This window comes from Myotis myotis, unplaced genomic scaffold (assembly GCF_014108235.1).
Source record: "Myotis myotis isolate mMyoMyo1 unplaced genomic scaffold, mMyoMyo1.p scaffold_m19_p_7, whole genome shotgun sequence".
Lineage (NCBI taxonomy): Eukaryota > Metazoa > Chordata > Mammalia > Chiroptera > Vespertilionidae > Myotis > Myotis myotis.
In genome coordinates, this window is record NW_023416379.1 from 77,593,309 (window position 1) to 77,609,863 (window position 16,555).

The 16,555-nt window shown below is 43.3% G+C and overlaps 1 protein-coding gene across 3 annotated transcripts; it reads left to right on the forward strand.

Moving 5' to 3' along the window:
• Window positions 1-255: 255 nt before the first annotated feature.
• Window positions 256-16,301, forward strand: LOC118660224 (glutathione S-transferase A4-like). Of its 3 annotated transcripts, none has more exons than XM_036317377.1 (7): window positions 256-381; window positions 7,357-7,463; window positions 8,679-8,730; window positions 11,163-11,295; window positions 13,630-13,771; window positions 14,621-14,752; window positions 16,003-16,301. In XM_036317377.1, the coding sequence occupies exons 2-7, from the start codon at window positions 7,377-7,379 to the stop codon at window positions 16,123-16,125; spliced, it is 669 nt and encodes a 222-aa protein (XP_036173270.1). In that variant the 5' UTR covers window positions 256-381; window positions 7,357-7,376; the 3' UTR covers window positions 16,126-16,301. The 3 variants fall into 3 exon arrangements, with proteins under 3 accessions (XP_036173270.1, XP_036173269.1, XP_036173268.1); XM_036317376.1 differs by lacking the exon at window positions 256-381 and adding an exon at window positions 1,682-1,803; XM_036317375.1 differs by lacking the exon at window positions 256-381 and adding an exon at window positions 4,785-4,824.
• Window positions 16,302-16,555: the final 254 nt, after the last annotated feature.

Consider the following 16,555-nt stretch of genomic DNA (forward strand, 5'->3'; position numbering starts at 1 on the left):
AACATTGCTCTTTGGATTTTAATTCTCGTAGCCACCAGGGGGCCCTCAATGCCGGCTCTCTGAGGAAACAGCCAGGAGGAAGTTTGGCTTCTGCACTGAATTAGAGGATTACAGAAAGTAAACACAGGAGGCCCGGCTGTTTCCGATGAGGACAGATTCCCATGTCTTTCCTGCTCATGGTTACATGACCTTAAATTGTGCAATTCGGTTGCCATTTTGGCAATAAGTTCCCCCCTCTCCCACCCTCAGGTCAGGTGAACCAGGGAGATTAAAGGGCACAGCCATGTAGAGAGCAGGTACAGAGGCCTGGTGTCTGGGACAAAAGGGGAAAACTGATGGTGTGAGGCTCTGGTGTCTGTGACAGAGGAGGAGGTGCAACGGGTAAGGAGCCTGGGACCCAGCATTAGCCACTCAGAGAGGCTTTGGCAGACTGGGTGCCGCGAGGAACACCTGATCTCCTCCTGCTGCCTGGCTGGGGCTGTGGGTAGGAGCCAGCCTCCTGGGGAACCCCACAGAGCAGAAAGTGAGTTCCTCTGGGCAGGGTCTGCTACAAACAACCACCAGTGTGGGCTCTTGTATTTGCTGGTGTTCCCTCTTCATCGAATGTGCCCAGGAGAGTGAGGGCGGGTTCGTTCTTGTCCTAGTAGCACACATGTCCCCCCCTAAGGGAGTCCCTCAGACCAGGAGGGACTGAAAACCCAGGTGCCTCTTTCTCCTCAATTTGTTTTCTTCAGAGCACTTGACATCCTCTGGCATTTTATCTGTTTAATCAGTCTCTGTCTTTATACTTAAAGTGGGTTTGTTGTAGAAATTATAATTGGGTCTTGTTTCAGTCCACCCGTAGTCTCTGTGCTTTAATTGATGTATTTAAGGCCACATTTAAAATCCTTATTGCTGTGGCTGAATTAATCTGTACCATGTGTGTAACTGTTTTCTATTTGTTTCCCTTGTTCTTTGTTGTTTTTTTTTTCTTTTGTCTTCCCCTTTTTTTCTGCATTCTTTGTTTTTAATTGAGCATTTATATGGTTCTATTTTTTCTCTGCATGTCAATTATACCTCATTTTTTAAAAAAATATATTTTTCTTGATTTCAGAGAGGGAGGGAGAGGGAGATAGAAACATTAATGCACACGCCCTACCGGGGATTGAACCTGCAACCTGGGCATGTGCCCTTGACCAGAATCAAACCTGGGCCAACACTCTATCCACTGAGCCAAACCAGCTAGGGCTATCTCTCTCTCTCTTTTTTTTTTTTAAGTTTAATTTGTTGCCCTAGAGTTTGCCATATATATTTAAGCTACACTAAGGCCACTTTCAAATGGTAGTACAGGTACCTTATAACACAGTTTTCCCAGTTCCTCCCTCCTGTCCCTTATAACATTGCTGTCATAGATTTCACTTACCCATAAGCTGTAATCATCTGATATATTGTTGCTGTTATTATTTGAACACACTGCATTTATTTGTCTATATATTTATACTGTCCGTCTTCCCCAACTAGAATGGAAACACCACAGGTGTAGGAATTGGGCCTGTCTTGGCCACCATTCTAGAGTCAGGGCCAAAACAGGGTCTCAGTGTTGAGTGAGCCAGTGGAGTCTTCCTTTCTTCTTCCTTGGGTAACTTGGTGTGCTATCAGATACACTGACAATGGATGTAAAGTGAAGCCCCGGGGGCGTGTGCAAACTGGAATACTCACTGGCTAATCCCTTGAGTGGGCGGAGCTTGCAACTGGACAGATAAGGGTTATAAACCTTCACTTCTTCCCCCACCACACCAGAGACAAGAGCCAGGAAGCGATAAGGTTAGTGGTTAAATTTTTATACTCTTCTTGGGCTTGGTTGGATAGTTACATTTTGTGGCCAAATATGCAGCTTATAGTCAACAATTGTTTTAATTTTGTGGTTAATTTAATGCCTATATTTCTAAACTTGCCTATATCAAATGAAAGGAACAGATATTTTTTTCCCTGCAGAGTAGATACGTAAATGAACACGGTATGGCAAGTTACAGCTGGGCCTTTTGAAGACTTTCACTGCCTATACCTGATCACATGGCACCAGACATGAACATTCCCCCACATCCATGTCACACATGGCATGTGAGAGGACGGTGGTGCTTCAGTTGATTGGTGGACATAACAGACTTAGCAGAACATAAACATGTATTACTATTTGAGCCGTTACGTTTTTCCCTCTTAGGCAAATCTCATATTTTTTACATAGTTGAAAAAACAGAGATGTCACCTGCTCTGTGCAGGGTGCTAACGGGTAAACTAAGTCTCCTGCCTCTAGGTGTCTACTCCACTATGCTTGGAAGATTTCTTCCGAATAATCTGCCACTGGGGTCTTCCTCTGGGGTCCTGCATGCCTGGGGAACTGCAAGTTGAAAAGCAGGAGTCTCTGAGTCAAGCCCTGATAACATTATTTTTTTCTAAGACTTTAAACAGCTTCGGGCCATGTGGCAGTTCACCTGGCTTATTCTCTAAGCAGCCTTGGTGACCTAGGTAAATGAAAGTCTCTTTCTTGGCTGTATCTTTCCTATAAGTAAGTTTCTAAGTCTTGGGGGTATAAGCCAACCTCTTGTGAGTTTTGCGAATGTGAATCAACCCATTAGATACCCTCATGGAAAGGAAACTTAAGGTTCTGAAACTGAAATACAAAGCTCTCTGGAGAAGATGCTTATTAACATGTGAGTTTGGCCCAGAGCTCCCTCCTGATCGTCCTATTCCATCAGCAATCCACCCCCTTTCCACCTAGGAATATTGTTCAGCTGGGTTTGTGTATTAAAAATTCTGTATAAATACTTGAGCTCTTTTTCAAAGTCTCATGTAGGAGACTTTTCCTTTGATAAAATCCAAATACTGAATATGTCATATCTAACTAATGACATGCTTTGCTATTGTTATATATTAGCAGAATAGAAGAGAAATAATTCATAATCGAGTAAAAACAGACAAACTTTAAAGCTATACTGAAAGTCTTGGTTGTGCTCTGAAGCAGTATATACTTAAAGCTAAAACGAGCTACTTCTTTCCAAACTAGCAAAGTACAGTTCTGTGGGGAATACAGGGTTACATGGGAGAGTTTTCTGTCTCCGTGACAAATTTTTATCTGCTGGTCATAATGCAGATAGGCCGTTCTGATCCATTGGAGAAGCCAGAGTAAATGTCAAGGCTATTTCTATGGATAACAGATTTAGAATTGACATCTTGTATTCTGACCCAAAACATTTGCTAAAACTGGAAACCTTTTCAATGAACCCCTTACATTTTTTATGATCCAGAAAAGTCAATAAAAGCCTGCTTTTTGCCTACCTGTTCAAATAAGTGAGAAAAATGTGTGTTGTTTTGCCTAAATCATCGAGAGTGACTGTTAAACATTTGCAGTTCACTAGAATTTCACCCCCCAAAATTGGCTGCTTTCCCGACACATGCATTCAGCAGATAGGAGCATAGGGCAAAGAATGAAGATGAGGGAAGAGAAGCAATATCAGAAGGATTGTTAAAACTGGAAGAAACGGAGGAAATTATCTAATTCTGACCAACTCTTCATTGTATAGCTGAGGACTGACATTTCTTCCAGACATGCCCAGGGCTGGAACCTACATATCTGGTACTTTGTTAACATTGGGAATTGAAGAAGGCCTCGCTCATATCCTAGGAATTCCTCTCTTAAAAATATGCTATATAATAAAAGCCCAGCGACCGAACAGCAGAATGACAGGTCGACCAGTTGCTATTTCGTGCACTGACCACCAAGGGATAGACGCTCAGTGCAGGAGCTTCCCCCTGGTGGTCAGTGCACTCCCACAGTGGGAGCACCACTCTACTGACCAGGATGAGCAGAGCTCTCACAGTGGGCTGATCCCAGCAGGCCATGCCCCCCACCAGTGCACAAATCCCGTGCACCAGGCCTCTAGTATATGTATATTGATTCCAGAGAGGAAAGGAAGGGGAGAGAGAGATAGAAACATCAATGATGAGAGAGAATCATTGATCAGCTGCCTTCTGCGTGACCCCTACTGGGGTTTGAGCCCACAATCCAGGCATGTGCCCTGGCTGGGAATCGGATCGTGACCTCCTGGTTCATAGTCCCATGCTCAACCACTGAGCCACACTGGCCGGGTGGAATTCCTCTCATTGAGAGGGATCAATACAAATGATCTCACATGGGAAATTTACTTACAATTCTCCCCAGTTCCCTCTGCCCTTCTCTCTCTCTATTCTGAGCCACCCATAATTCCAGCACATCACCCTTTGCTCTGCCTACCTTTTAAACGCCATGCTCTGCAATTGTGCCTGCCCAGCAGTTTCTGGGAAGAATGACCCAGAGCCTCACACTGAGCCCCAGGTGCAGGTTAGTTGGGTTTTCATTCTAGACCAGCCGTGGGCAAACTACAGCCCGTGGGCCAGATCCGGCCCGTTTGAAATGAGTAAAACTAAAAAAAAAAAAAAAAAGACCGTACTCTTTTATGTAATGATGTTTACTTTGAATTTATATTAGTTCACACAAACACTCCATCCATGCTTTTGTTCCGGCCCTCTGGTCCAGTTTAAGAACCCATTGTGGCCCTCGAGTCAAAAGTTTGCCCACCCCTGTTCTAGACTCAGCTTCTCGAACTTTATTTAAATATACAAGTGAATCGCCCGGGCATGTTTTGAAAAATGCAGACTCTGAGTCACAGATTGGGCCCAGGGACTGTGCTTCTGCATTTCTAACACGCTTCCGGGCGAAGCTGGTGTTGCTGGTCCAACACACCAGCAGAGAATGCCGCCCCTCCTTTTGGAAGCACACCTGAATGCCGCTGCGGTGTGGAGATACAGGTGTGTGTGTGTGTGTGTGTGTGTGTGTGTGTACCATTTATTGAGTCCTTACTATGTTCAGCAGTTTGTACACATTATCTGATGTTCACCTCATAACTAATCAAATGAATTAGGAGCTATTAGCTTTGCTGTACAAATGAGGAAACTGAGGCTCAAAGAGGTTAAAAACCTTGCTCCAGTAAGAGGTAGAGCTGAAATATGTTTTTACTGTGGGTACCCAACACTCACAGTAAAATAGATACATGTTCTATTTTCTAAAAAATTGGAGGCATATTTATTATCCAAGGACCACACTCAGACTCTCCAAAGGTTGTCATGTCATAGTGGCTGCTTTCTGCTGACCCTCCTGAGGCGTGGGTCCCTGGGACTCTGGGTGGGGAAACGCACCCCACTCTCATCGCAGGTGAAGGTGCACACAGGTGAAGTCTGTGAGCCTTGCAGGTGAGCCTCAGTTCCCAATGTCATCCGACCTCTGTGGGAAGCCTTCCAGGTTTGCTGAGTTCGGGGCACACCTTTTGGTCAACATCAGTAGCACAATCATGAGCTTTGAAGAGATGGGAATGGATTTATACTCAGCTCAATGCCTTGGGTTCCGGGTCTTCCAGCAGCTTTTGCTCAGAGTGCTTGCATCTTGGGTAAAATCCAGAAAGCGCTGCTCCTTTGTTCCCTACCTCTTCATTTCCCACGGCTGGCCGGTCCCACGGCTGGCCTGAATGAAAGCTTCCATTGCACCTGTTCTTTTAAGCTTTGATGATGTACTTTTTTTCTTTTTTAACAATGAGAATAATTGGGTTTTCTATTTGAAGGGTAAACAAACCCGTCATCCGTATTACCAAGCTGTAATTTACCCTAATCTTTGTTGACATTCATTAGAGGTCAAGGATAGAGGACTGAAGGACTTGGTTTTGTCCTTAACCTATAGTGCCATGGGGCAGGGAGCAGTAGGGCTGAGAAACAACATATTGACAGGGAGGGGCAAAAGTACTTTTACAGTTGTGAGTAAGTAAAACAGATTTCCTCGTGCTTTCGTTAAACACCTATTTCCTTCTGACTTACCTCTCATTAGTCTGGATGTTTCCATCACTAGATATAGGTAAGGTTTTTTTTTGTTTGTTTTTTGTTTTTACGTTTTTTATTGATTTTTACAGAGAGGAAGGGAGAGGGATAGAGAGTCAGAAACATCCATCAGCTGCCTCCTACACACCCCCCACTGGGGATGTGCCTGCAACCAAGGTACATGCCCTTGACCGGAATCGAACCCGGGACCCTTCAGTCCATAGGCCGACGCTCCATCCACTGAGCCAAACCGGTCAGGGCAAGGTAAGGTTTTTGATGGCAGGAACTACATGTTATTTATGTTTGTATGCCTGGAGTGCCTAACCTAGTACTATATCCATAGTAGGAGTTCACTAAATGTTTGATGCTGAGACAATGAAAGATGGAACACAGAAATTTAACACATTCAGGAACTGGTATGTATCTCACAGTGGCACATTGAGGTGACAGCTGCCACATGTCTGGGCTGGTTCTATAAGAGATGGAAGAACTACACCGTCACCCCTGCCTTCCAGATGTTTCCCTCGTGAGAATTTTGCAGTGAAGAGTTCAGCTGGTTCTTGGGGTGGGAGCTCATAAGAGGTATTGGGCCCCTTCTCGGTGCTCAGCCCTTCTAGAAGGAACAGCCCTTCCTGTGTAGGTCTGTGTCTATGCTTGTCCCAGACTCAGGAAAGTCTTTGGCAGAAATGAGAGTCCCCAAGTCCCACCGAACATTTTAATCCAAACAAGCCCAGCCCCTTGCCGCTGTTAGGAAAGATTATATTTTGTAAGATCATTAATGAAACCGTCATATTAACTCCTGGTTCCTTTTCTCAAAATACCAGAGGCAGTCTCTCAAATCTACAGAAAACCGTGATATGTATAATCTGTTCTTTTTCCTTAAATTGTAAGATAGCGCATACCTGCATATAGGAGATTGCAAAAACATTTATGTGCAGTTTACTTTTTTATTTTTTAAAATATTTGTATTGATTTTAGAGAGGAAGGGAGAGTGAGAGAGAGATAGAAACATCAATGATGAGAGAGAATCACTGATTGGCTGCCTCCTGCACGCCTCCCACTGGGGATTGAGCCCGAAACCCAGGCATGCGCCTTTGACTGGAATTGAACCTAGCACCCTTCGGTCTACAGGCTGACGCTCTATCCACTGAGCCAAACTGGTTAGGACTATATGCAGTTTAAAGATAAATTATAAAGGCTAATTACTAATTCTGTTTTAAGAAATAGAACATTATTAGCATCCCAGGATTGCCTCAAGCTCCTCCAATCATAACCTGCATTCTCCCACTAGAGGTGACCACCATCCTGCTGCTGGGGTCATTATTTTCTGACTTTTCTTCATAGTTTTACCTACTATGTACCAGTATGCATCCCTGGACAACCGCTTCATTTGCCTGTCTTGGAATTGTTACAAACAGATACACTCCATATGGTGTGCGTTCGTTTGCTCATTAAACATCTTATTTGGCCCTTTAGGAAACCCTGCGCCGGGCGTCATGGCAGCCAAGCCTAAGCTCTTGTACTTTCCTGGCCGGGGCAGGATGGAGTCGATCCGCTGGCTGCTGGCTGCAGCTGGCGTGGAGGTTGGTTCCTGACTGGGAAAAGGAAGGAGGGCAGTTGGGGTGAGATTGAAGTGAGCTGCTTCCCTCTTCGAAATTCAGGATGGTGCCTCCCAGCCACACTGGCTCTTTCTCTTTCCAGCTGTCTTCCTTTGTAAGAGATGCAGAGGGGATCATGGTCCTTGGTTTAAGTAGGGGTGGGAGGGCAGAAGCCAAGGAAGGTGTTCTGGGAGCTTTGTAGGGGCTGGAAAGATCTTGGTGGGTCATAAGATAAAGGAGAGTAAGGAAACCACCTAGGGATCATTTCTTTCATCTGGCCCAGCTGATTTCCTGGGGTCTCTCTAGCTCTGCCGTAGCATCTTAGTCACGTGCTACCCAGGGCTGCCGACTGGAATCCTAGGCCCACTGCAATCTGGTCTCCCCTTGAATCATCCTCTGAAGAGCCTGCCCCACTGGGATCTTTTTTAACTCTGAGTTCCCTCTCCGCTGACTTTTCATAGATTTTCACAAGTGTTATTGTTTGGTTTCATGCAGGTATAGACTTCCTTTTCTCTACTTCAATGTCATCTCCTCTGGAACAAAGGCTGGTGATCCTGGTTTTTCTCTTTTCCCTTTAGAGAATTCTCTCCTAACATTGCTCACCTCATCCTACCCCCATCTCGAGGTTTGAGGGACAAAAGTCACTCTTCGTCACCAAAGCTTTAGAAACTCCACCGATAAGTGATGTTAACCTCACCTGAGTAATGATCTTTCGACCCCTTTCATTGAGTATATGAGCATCAAAGAGAAATTTGATTAGAAGGAAAATAACACAGAAAGGAGAGGAGAAAGAAAAGAAAGAACAGAAGAGGAGAGATCATTGGGGAAGTTGGAGAAAAAGACAAGCGTTTGGAGAGAAGAAAGAGCTAAGGCAAAGAAAAGGAAAAATATGAATGGGGGTGTGGGGTATACTTTAAGTAGGCCAGGAGCCAAAAGGGGTTCCAATCCCAAGGGACTCTAAGCTAATCTACACACACACACTGTCAGAATTGTTCAGCTGTGTGGTAGTTGATGGCTTTGTGTTCCTTTTAAATTTTTCCTTTCTTGAAGCCATTGGGCATTTTATACCAAGAGCATCTCCTCTCTCTCTCTCTCTCTCTCTCTCTCTCTCTCTCTCTCTCTCTCTCTCTCCCCCTCCCTCACATCTCTGTCTCTCAGCACCTTATTAAAGTTATAACAATGTCTCTGTCCTTTATCCAGTTTGAAGAAGAATTTCTTGAAACAAGAGAGCAATATGAGAAGTTGCAGAAGGGTAAGCCTAGATTTGTTCAATCTCATCTTATTGGAAAAAAATAGAAATGTGTTTCTGGAAATACTCATTTCATTATAAAACACAGAACTCTAGAATGTCAACCATCAAAAAAGGCACACAGTATGACTGCTAACATGGATTGCCTATTCACTGTGTCCCTGTCACGAAGCTAAATTTGTCATCTGCATAGTCTCTTTAGCCTTCATAAAAGCTTATCAAGTAGGTTACAACCCCACACCTCAATTGAAGATGCATGAACATGGGTGACCAGTGCCAATTGGTTCAAAACTCCCCATCTCACTGAAGAATCCTTTAAGAATTCTTAAATAATGATCCAGTGGTCTGAAGGGGAAGGAGAAAAAAGGAAGGGAAATGTGACCTAAGATATTCTCTAGTTCTCATTGTTCATATCCACTTGTTCTTGGTGGTTTTATGAATGCTTTGAACTAAATGATCTCAAACATCCTTTTCTGTGCTCCTGATTCTTAGATTTTTTGAATTCGTCAGAAGACGATCATCAGCTCCTGGTTCTAACGGATATTTGCATCATAAGCAGTAGAGCCCAGTTTTAGATACTCCTCCAATATTGAACAAATGTAGAACTTTTAGGAAATTGATGTTTCAATAGCAGTATTCATATTTACAAAGCATGGTTACTTGTATGATCTTATTCCTACGCAAAGAAACTCAGTAAGACAGGACAGATAGTGTTACAGATCAGAGAATAAGCTCAGAGAAGTTAGAGACTTGCCTAACGTCGTCATCTAGATAGGGACACTGGCTCCCTGAAAGCTGTTCCTGGTTTCTGCACTGGTGTTCTCCCCACCATCCTCTACTGCCTCTCACCAAGTACAGCAGGAAAGGTAGTGAAATTGGGGAAATTAACTGTGGCCTTTGCCAATGCACTAGTGAAGTCTGGCTTTTATTCTGAGTCAAGTTCCTTAATCTCAGCAATGTAGAGGTGTAAATGAAAAATAAAGGCTAGTCAATTCTTCCAGACCCCATGAAAAGAGCACTGTTTGTAGTATTTATTTTTTTATGTATTTATTTATTTATTTATTTTTGGTTAATCCTCACCCGAAGATATTTTTCCACTGATTTTTAGAGAGGGTGGAAAGGAAGGGGAGAGACTGAGAGAGAAACATTGATGTGAGAGAGACACATCAATTGTTTGCTTCCCACATGCACTCCAACCAGGGCCGGGATTAAGCCTGCAACCAAGGTACATGCCCTTGACCAGAATTGAACCTAGGACCCTTCAGTCCGAGGGCTGACGCTTTATCCACTGAGCCAAACAGGCTAGGACTGCAGTATCTTTTTAAAACACATTATTATATAGGCAGTCATTCACAAAGAAGAAAATTTGATTTTACTAAACATCTACTATTGACAGTATTTTGTATTTTACTAATGTTATCTCATTTCATCTTTTCAAAAATCCTGCTGGATAGGTATTATTACTATTTTAGAGAAAAGGGAGCTGAAGCTCTAAGTAAATCATGGCTGAAAAGGGCTGAAGCTGGCATTAGGACCTGGGTATGTCAGGGTTCTTAGTATCACATTATCTGATGTTGTATGGACCTAGAGTGCTACCCCATGTACTTTTTAAAGAATTCAGACTCCCAGACTCCACCCTTGAATGAGAACATCTGGGAAGTGGGTGAATATTTTTACAACCCAACTCCTCCAGGCGATTCTTGTACACTCAACTTTGAGAATCAGTCATAGTAAATGGAGAGGGTCCTAAATAGCCCGGCTGGCATGGTTCAGTAGTTGAGCATCAACCTATGAGATCACAGTTCAATTCTCAGTCAGAGCACATGCCTGGGTTGTGGGCTCAATCCCCCTTGTGCAGTGTGCAAGAGGTAGCTGATGAATGATTCTCATCATTGATATTTCTTTTTTAAAAATATATTTTATTGATTTTTTACAGAGAGGAAGGGAGAGGGATAGAGAGTTAGAAACATGGATGAGAGACACACATCGATCAGCTGCCTCCTGTACACCCCCCACTGGAGATGTGCCCACAACCAAGGTACATGCCCTTGACCGGAATCTAACCCGGGACCCTTCAGTCCACAGGCCGACGCTCTATCCACTGAGCCAAACCAGTTAGGGCTCATCATTGATATTTCTATCTCTCTCTCCTCCCTTCCTTTCTGAAACCAATAAAAAAAATCTTTAAAAAAAAAAAAAAAAGAAAATCCTAAATAATCACGACTAACCAACACACAAAAATGCATGAACCATCAAGCAAATCTCAAATTTTCCGTTAAGCAAATGGTAGTCATTTCCTCAACAACTGGGGTCTTTAACTTACCACTTTGGATAAAAACTAAAAATTATTCAACAAAATTAAAAGTGGACACTTTTGCAGGCTTACAACAGCCATGGAAGGGGAGTATCTTAATCTTTCTTTGCTCAAACCACAGATGGGCGCCTGCTCTTTGGCCAAATGCCTCTGGTTGAAATTGATGGGATGATGCTGACGCAGACCAGAGCCATCCTCAGCTACCTGGCTGCCAAGTACAACTTGTATGGAAAGGACCTGAAGGAGACAGTCAGGTACCATAGGATTTATGTCTGTACTTGATTCTTATCCAGGCCTCTGTAGGCACCCACTGAGACCTGGGTCAGCTGTAGCCTTTCAGCCTGGACCGAGGGGAGAAGGCAAGGCAACAAGGGGAGATGTACTCTTGTTACACCCAACATGACTTATGCTTAACTCTGAATAAATACTCTAGGCTTCTCCTTTTACTGCTCATAGCAATCTGCATTCAACATTCTCATACTCTCTCTCCACTCCTAACAAAATATCTTCTCATAAAATGACCTGGCAAACTATTCTACATGAAGGTGGAAATGAATGAACTAATAAATAAATATTGAGCAATGAGTTATTACTGCAAATAATGCAGTGCAACACATCTTGAAGCCCATTGATGTAAATCAGCAAGTGTTTATTATTACTCACCAGTCTATGGGTCATCTGAGTGGTGGGCGTATCTGGGCCAGGCTTGACTTATCTTGACTAAACTCACTCATATGTCAACCAGTAGTCAGCCAGGAGGCTCTGGTTGTGGGTGTTGACTGAATATTGATTGGGAGGCAAATGGGCCATATACCTTCCATCTTCTCATTTTTTTTTTTTTTAAAGATGTGTTCATTGATTTTTAGAGAGAAAGGAAGGGATAGGGATAGAGAAATAGAAACATTAATGATAGAGAAACATCAGAGATTGGCTGCCTTCTGCATGCCCCACACTGGGGATTGAGGCCACAACCCTGACATGTGCCCTGACCAGGAATCAAACTGGTGTCCTCTTGGTTCCTGGGTCAGTGCTCAACCACTGAGCCACACCAGCTGGGCCCCATCCTCTCATCTTGAACTTGTCTCATGGAGGCTAGGCAGGGTTCTGAGATAGTGAAAGTACACAAGGCCTCTTAAGTACTAGGCTAAAAACTAGTTACTTATTAATTCCTTCTCATTCTGTTGGTCAAAACAAGTTACAAAGGCAACCCAGGAAACAGACCCTATCTATTGATGGAAGAAAGTGCAGATTTTATCACAAATACTGGAGGGTGAACATTGTGGCTATTTGGATGACTGGTTTAATTTCACAGGAGATAAGTAGATTTAAGACAAAACAGATATAACTATAAAAGTTTATCTGGATTTGGGATCAAAGGGCATTTTCAGTGTTCTCTTATATCTTATCACCATAAGCATGATGGGATGGTTAGTAAATACAGAAGACTTGGTAGAAGTAAGGCCCACGCTCAATTGTTCAGAAAAAGGAGAGATCCTAACATAGAAACGAGCAGTCCATAAACAGAGGCAGCTTACCCCAACTTTCCCATAGCTCTATCTTTAAAATTGATTTAATCCTTCTAACCTGGCAATCCCAAGGGTACATACCCAGAGAAGCAATTTCAAAAACAGTGTATGAATAGAATCCTTTTATAACAACATAAACAAATACTAATGTGCAAAAACTGTCTGCTTCTCATTGTCTCAATGCATGTTTTTAATTGTTGTTTTTTAAATACCAGTGGCTTTTTTTCCAAGATGTGTGTCTGAAACTATAGTTAGCATTGTTAATATTCTTTGTTCCAGGTTGGGCATAAACTGTAATAGACTAAAGCAAGTAGGCTACATGGCAATCTAACCTGGAAGAAAAGCATTTGTAACTCAGCTAGGACAATGACAGTACATTATTATTACATATATGTTAAAAAGAAAGACAAAAACCAAGAAGACCATTAAGTTTGTTGGACGCTTAGCACATAGTGGGTGTACAAAGACACACAACCCTTAATGGGTTTGCAAACTGGTTGCAGAGATAACTAGCATAGCATGAAAATAATAGTAATGTATCTACTATGATTAGACTTTTAATAACCTTTTTAAAAAAGTGTTTGCCAAAAAAACCACTTTTTTCAAAGGAAAAATTTTAAGAGTATAACATGAGTTGTTTGTCCGACCTGACTAGGAAAGTAAACTTCTTTCTCAGATGCCAGGTCAACAGAAGACCTGATAAATGATATATCTTCCAAGTGAAAAGGTCTTGGTACTAAATTGTTTTGTATTTTCGGTAAACTTCATTCATTTCTGTCTTTAAATCCATAATAACCTAATTGCTTGTTTATGGAAGGTTTCAACTTAGAAGCACTCATTAATTCTTTCTCGCGTCCGTTTATTCACTAAACATTTCCAGAGACCCTACTATACCGAGATCACTAGGCTGGTTCTGGCTTCAGAAATCATTCCTGAGCATGGACACGAAGGGAGGGAGAATCAAGTCATTCGCCCCAATTCCTTTTAAACCACAGAAGTTGCAGGTTGGGAACCCGGTACTGGAGGCTTCCTCTGGGAATGCATCACACTGTGTTTTGTCAGGATCAACATGTATGCCGATGGCACTCTGGACCTCATGGCGATGATCATGATGGCTCCGTTCAAACCCCCAGAGGAAAAAGAGGAGAACATCGCTTTAATTGTGACAAAAGCGAAAACCCGTTACTTCCCGGTCTTTGAAAAGGTAGGCTGCAGGGATCCAACCCTTGTGGGGCCCAGCGGTGTGGAGGGAGCCCTGATGCTGCAGCGACAGCTGCGTACTCAGATCCTGTGGGGCGGGGAAGGGGGAGAAGGGGTAGACAAGGGAGGAGCTGACCTCTCGGGACCACCCTCCAATCCTCCTCTTGTCCCGGAGCGGAAATGGAGAAGGGAAGGACGATGCTGGGAGGGAAGGCGGGAGGGGGGCGGGGCAAGGCAAGTTCCCACCTCCCCTTCCCAGGCTGCAGGGATCCAGGCCTTGCACATTTCCGATTGCTGATAAGACTAAAAGAGTGAGTATCCGAAAAGACAGAAACCATGTTAGAGCCTTCCTGCATCTGGACTAAAACTTTAATAAGGATTTCAAAACAAATGGCATGTCTAATTATGGAACCCGCAACAAAACAGACTTAGAATAGACCAAATACAATGAAAGGATACAGTATTTCTGTTCTGATTTAAACAAACAAACAAACAAAAACGATCAGCCCAAGGCATCATCATCTCAATTCATTGTGTCAGATATTTCTTTTGGCTTTAATACTGTTAGCTAATCATGCCTCACTCAAAAGACAAAGCCTCTTAAAGTTACAACTTTTCTGACATCATTTTGGGGCAAATGCTAATTACAGATGTCTTCTCAGTATATCTGTTAAAGTTCCAGGAGGGCAGCATGCCGCATGATAAAGACTTGTTAGTATAGGGTTCCGTATATAAAGGTTTGCAAGACCAAGATTCTTTAGCAAATTTGATCTGTACATGTTTTGTAAGTGTTTAGCCAGGCAAAATAGTCTCTACTTTTATTTGATATTCTTCGTTATTTTTCTTTCTGCAGATTTTGAAAGACCATGGAGAGGATTTCCTTGTTGGCAACAAATTCAGCTGGGCGGATGTACAACTATTAGAAGCTATTTTAATGGTGGAAGAACTCAATGCTTCTGTTCTCTCGGACTTCCCTCTGCTAAAGGTAGTGTGTTGACATCTACAGAAAACCCGGGGGGAAAATGAATAAAAACAAAGAATGAAACAAAGTGTGCCTCCAGGTCAATCTCAGAAGGAACTCAAGAAGACTATTTTAAAAAATCATTATTTTATCATTTTGTAATTTTCTCCTGCTCACACTATAGGATCATTCTATATATATATATATATATATATAAAAAGCCAGCAACCTGAATGCCGAATGCCGAATGACTAGAATGACCAGTCACTATGATGCCCACTGCAGCCAGTCCTGCTCCCAATTGGCCCCCCAACCCCGATTGGCCCATAGCCCCTCCCCCCGCCAGCCCCACCCCCACCCCCATCAGCAACCCCCCACCCTGATTGTGGTCAGGGCTGGCCAGCCAACTGCCCACAGCCCCTCCCCACAGCTGGCCTGGCCCCTGACCAGCCCGGCTACCCTAATCGGGGGAGGGGCTGGCCGGACCCCACCTGTGCACAAATTCATGCACCTCTAATTAGGAAATAAAATTTTACAAAGGGAAAAAGAATAGATTATTTTGGTTTCTGGCATAAACATTTAGTGTGTTTTTCATTTTTGTAGTGCTTTCCATTTTTTGTTTATTTGTTTAGCACTTTGAGTTTTTCCTGATGAAGCAAGGATGACAAGTCTGTCTTTGTTGTTTTCCTCCCATCTCCTACCAAACAACTCTCCTTCCTGATAGTCCCCCTGACTCCAGGGCCTCCACAAAGTCCCTCAATGAGACATTGATGAGAGAGAAACATCAATCAGCTACCTCCTACACACCCCCTTTTAAGGATCGAGCCCGCAACCTGGGCATGTGCCCTGACTGGGAATGGAACTGGTGATTTCTTGGTTCATAGGTTGACACTCAACCACTGAGCCACCTCAGCTGGACTGTGTTAACATTCTTATAGTTATTTCTTTGCTAGCACCTTTTCTTATTCCCTTATAAATTCCTAGAACGGGAGTTAATAGGTTAAATAATTTTTTGAGTTTTTAAAACATGCACTGCCTAATTATGACAGTGATTTTTTAAAATTAAGATAATGTAACTCAGGCTATACACACCAGCCATTGTATTATCCTTCTCAGGAATATCAGCAAACATGCATTGAGGGATTAACTCAGATTCAACACACTGGGCTCCATATGTCGCTGGTCTAAGTAACCTCCACTCATGACAAAGTTTTGATTTTTCTTAAAGGTTGTGACCACTATTGGGGCCCTGATTTTGCTGTTTCTCATTCCAGGCATTTAAAGCAAGAATCAGCAACATCCCTACAATTAAGAAGTTCCTGCAGCCTGGGAGTCAGAGGAAGCCACCTGCGGATAGCCGCTACGTTGACGTGGTCAGGCACGTTCTGCAGTTATAATGGCGGCAGGCCTCGCTATGGTGCACGGCTGCCATCAGCCACAGCCTCGCACGTGCCGGAGCTCACTGTAGATTCTAGGTGTAAAATGTCTGGAAAGAGCAAAGCAGTACTGCCATCAACAGCAAATGCCAATTAAATGAAACATGAGACCATTTGGTTATGTGAGCATTTTTAAACTTGTCCATTGTGGATGATGCTTAGAACTTTTTTGAGATCAACGTATATATAAGTAGGAGGCTGATATATTTAGGGTGGCGGCCTACATGGGGCCCTGTCCTTGTCTGTATCCAGGTCAGAACCACTGGGGAAAGGGTGAGCAGAGCTTTGAGGGGGGAGGGGTGGCGGGGGGGGGGCAGAGGGGAGGGGGGACATATTTTTCCAACACCCATCCGATGCTGAGTACTTGGGATAGAAAAAAAGTGGCAAGTGA

What these genes read in the sequence shown, in the direction of transcription:
- LOC118660224 (XM_036317375.1), top strand. Translation starts at nt 4,800, where the DNA reads ATGCCGCTGCGGTGTGGAGATACAG. An exon ending in TGGCTGCAGCTGGCGTGGAG is followed by an intron (nt 7,464 to 8,678) that starts GTTGGTTCCTGA and finishes TCCTTTATCCAG; the next exon opens with TTTGAAGAAGAATTTCTTGA. An exon ending in CGGACTTCCCTCTGCTAAAG is followed by an intron (nt 14,753 to 16,002) that starts GTAGTGTGTTGA and finishes TTCTCATTCCAG; the next exon opens with GCATTTAAAGCAAGAATCAG.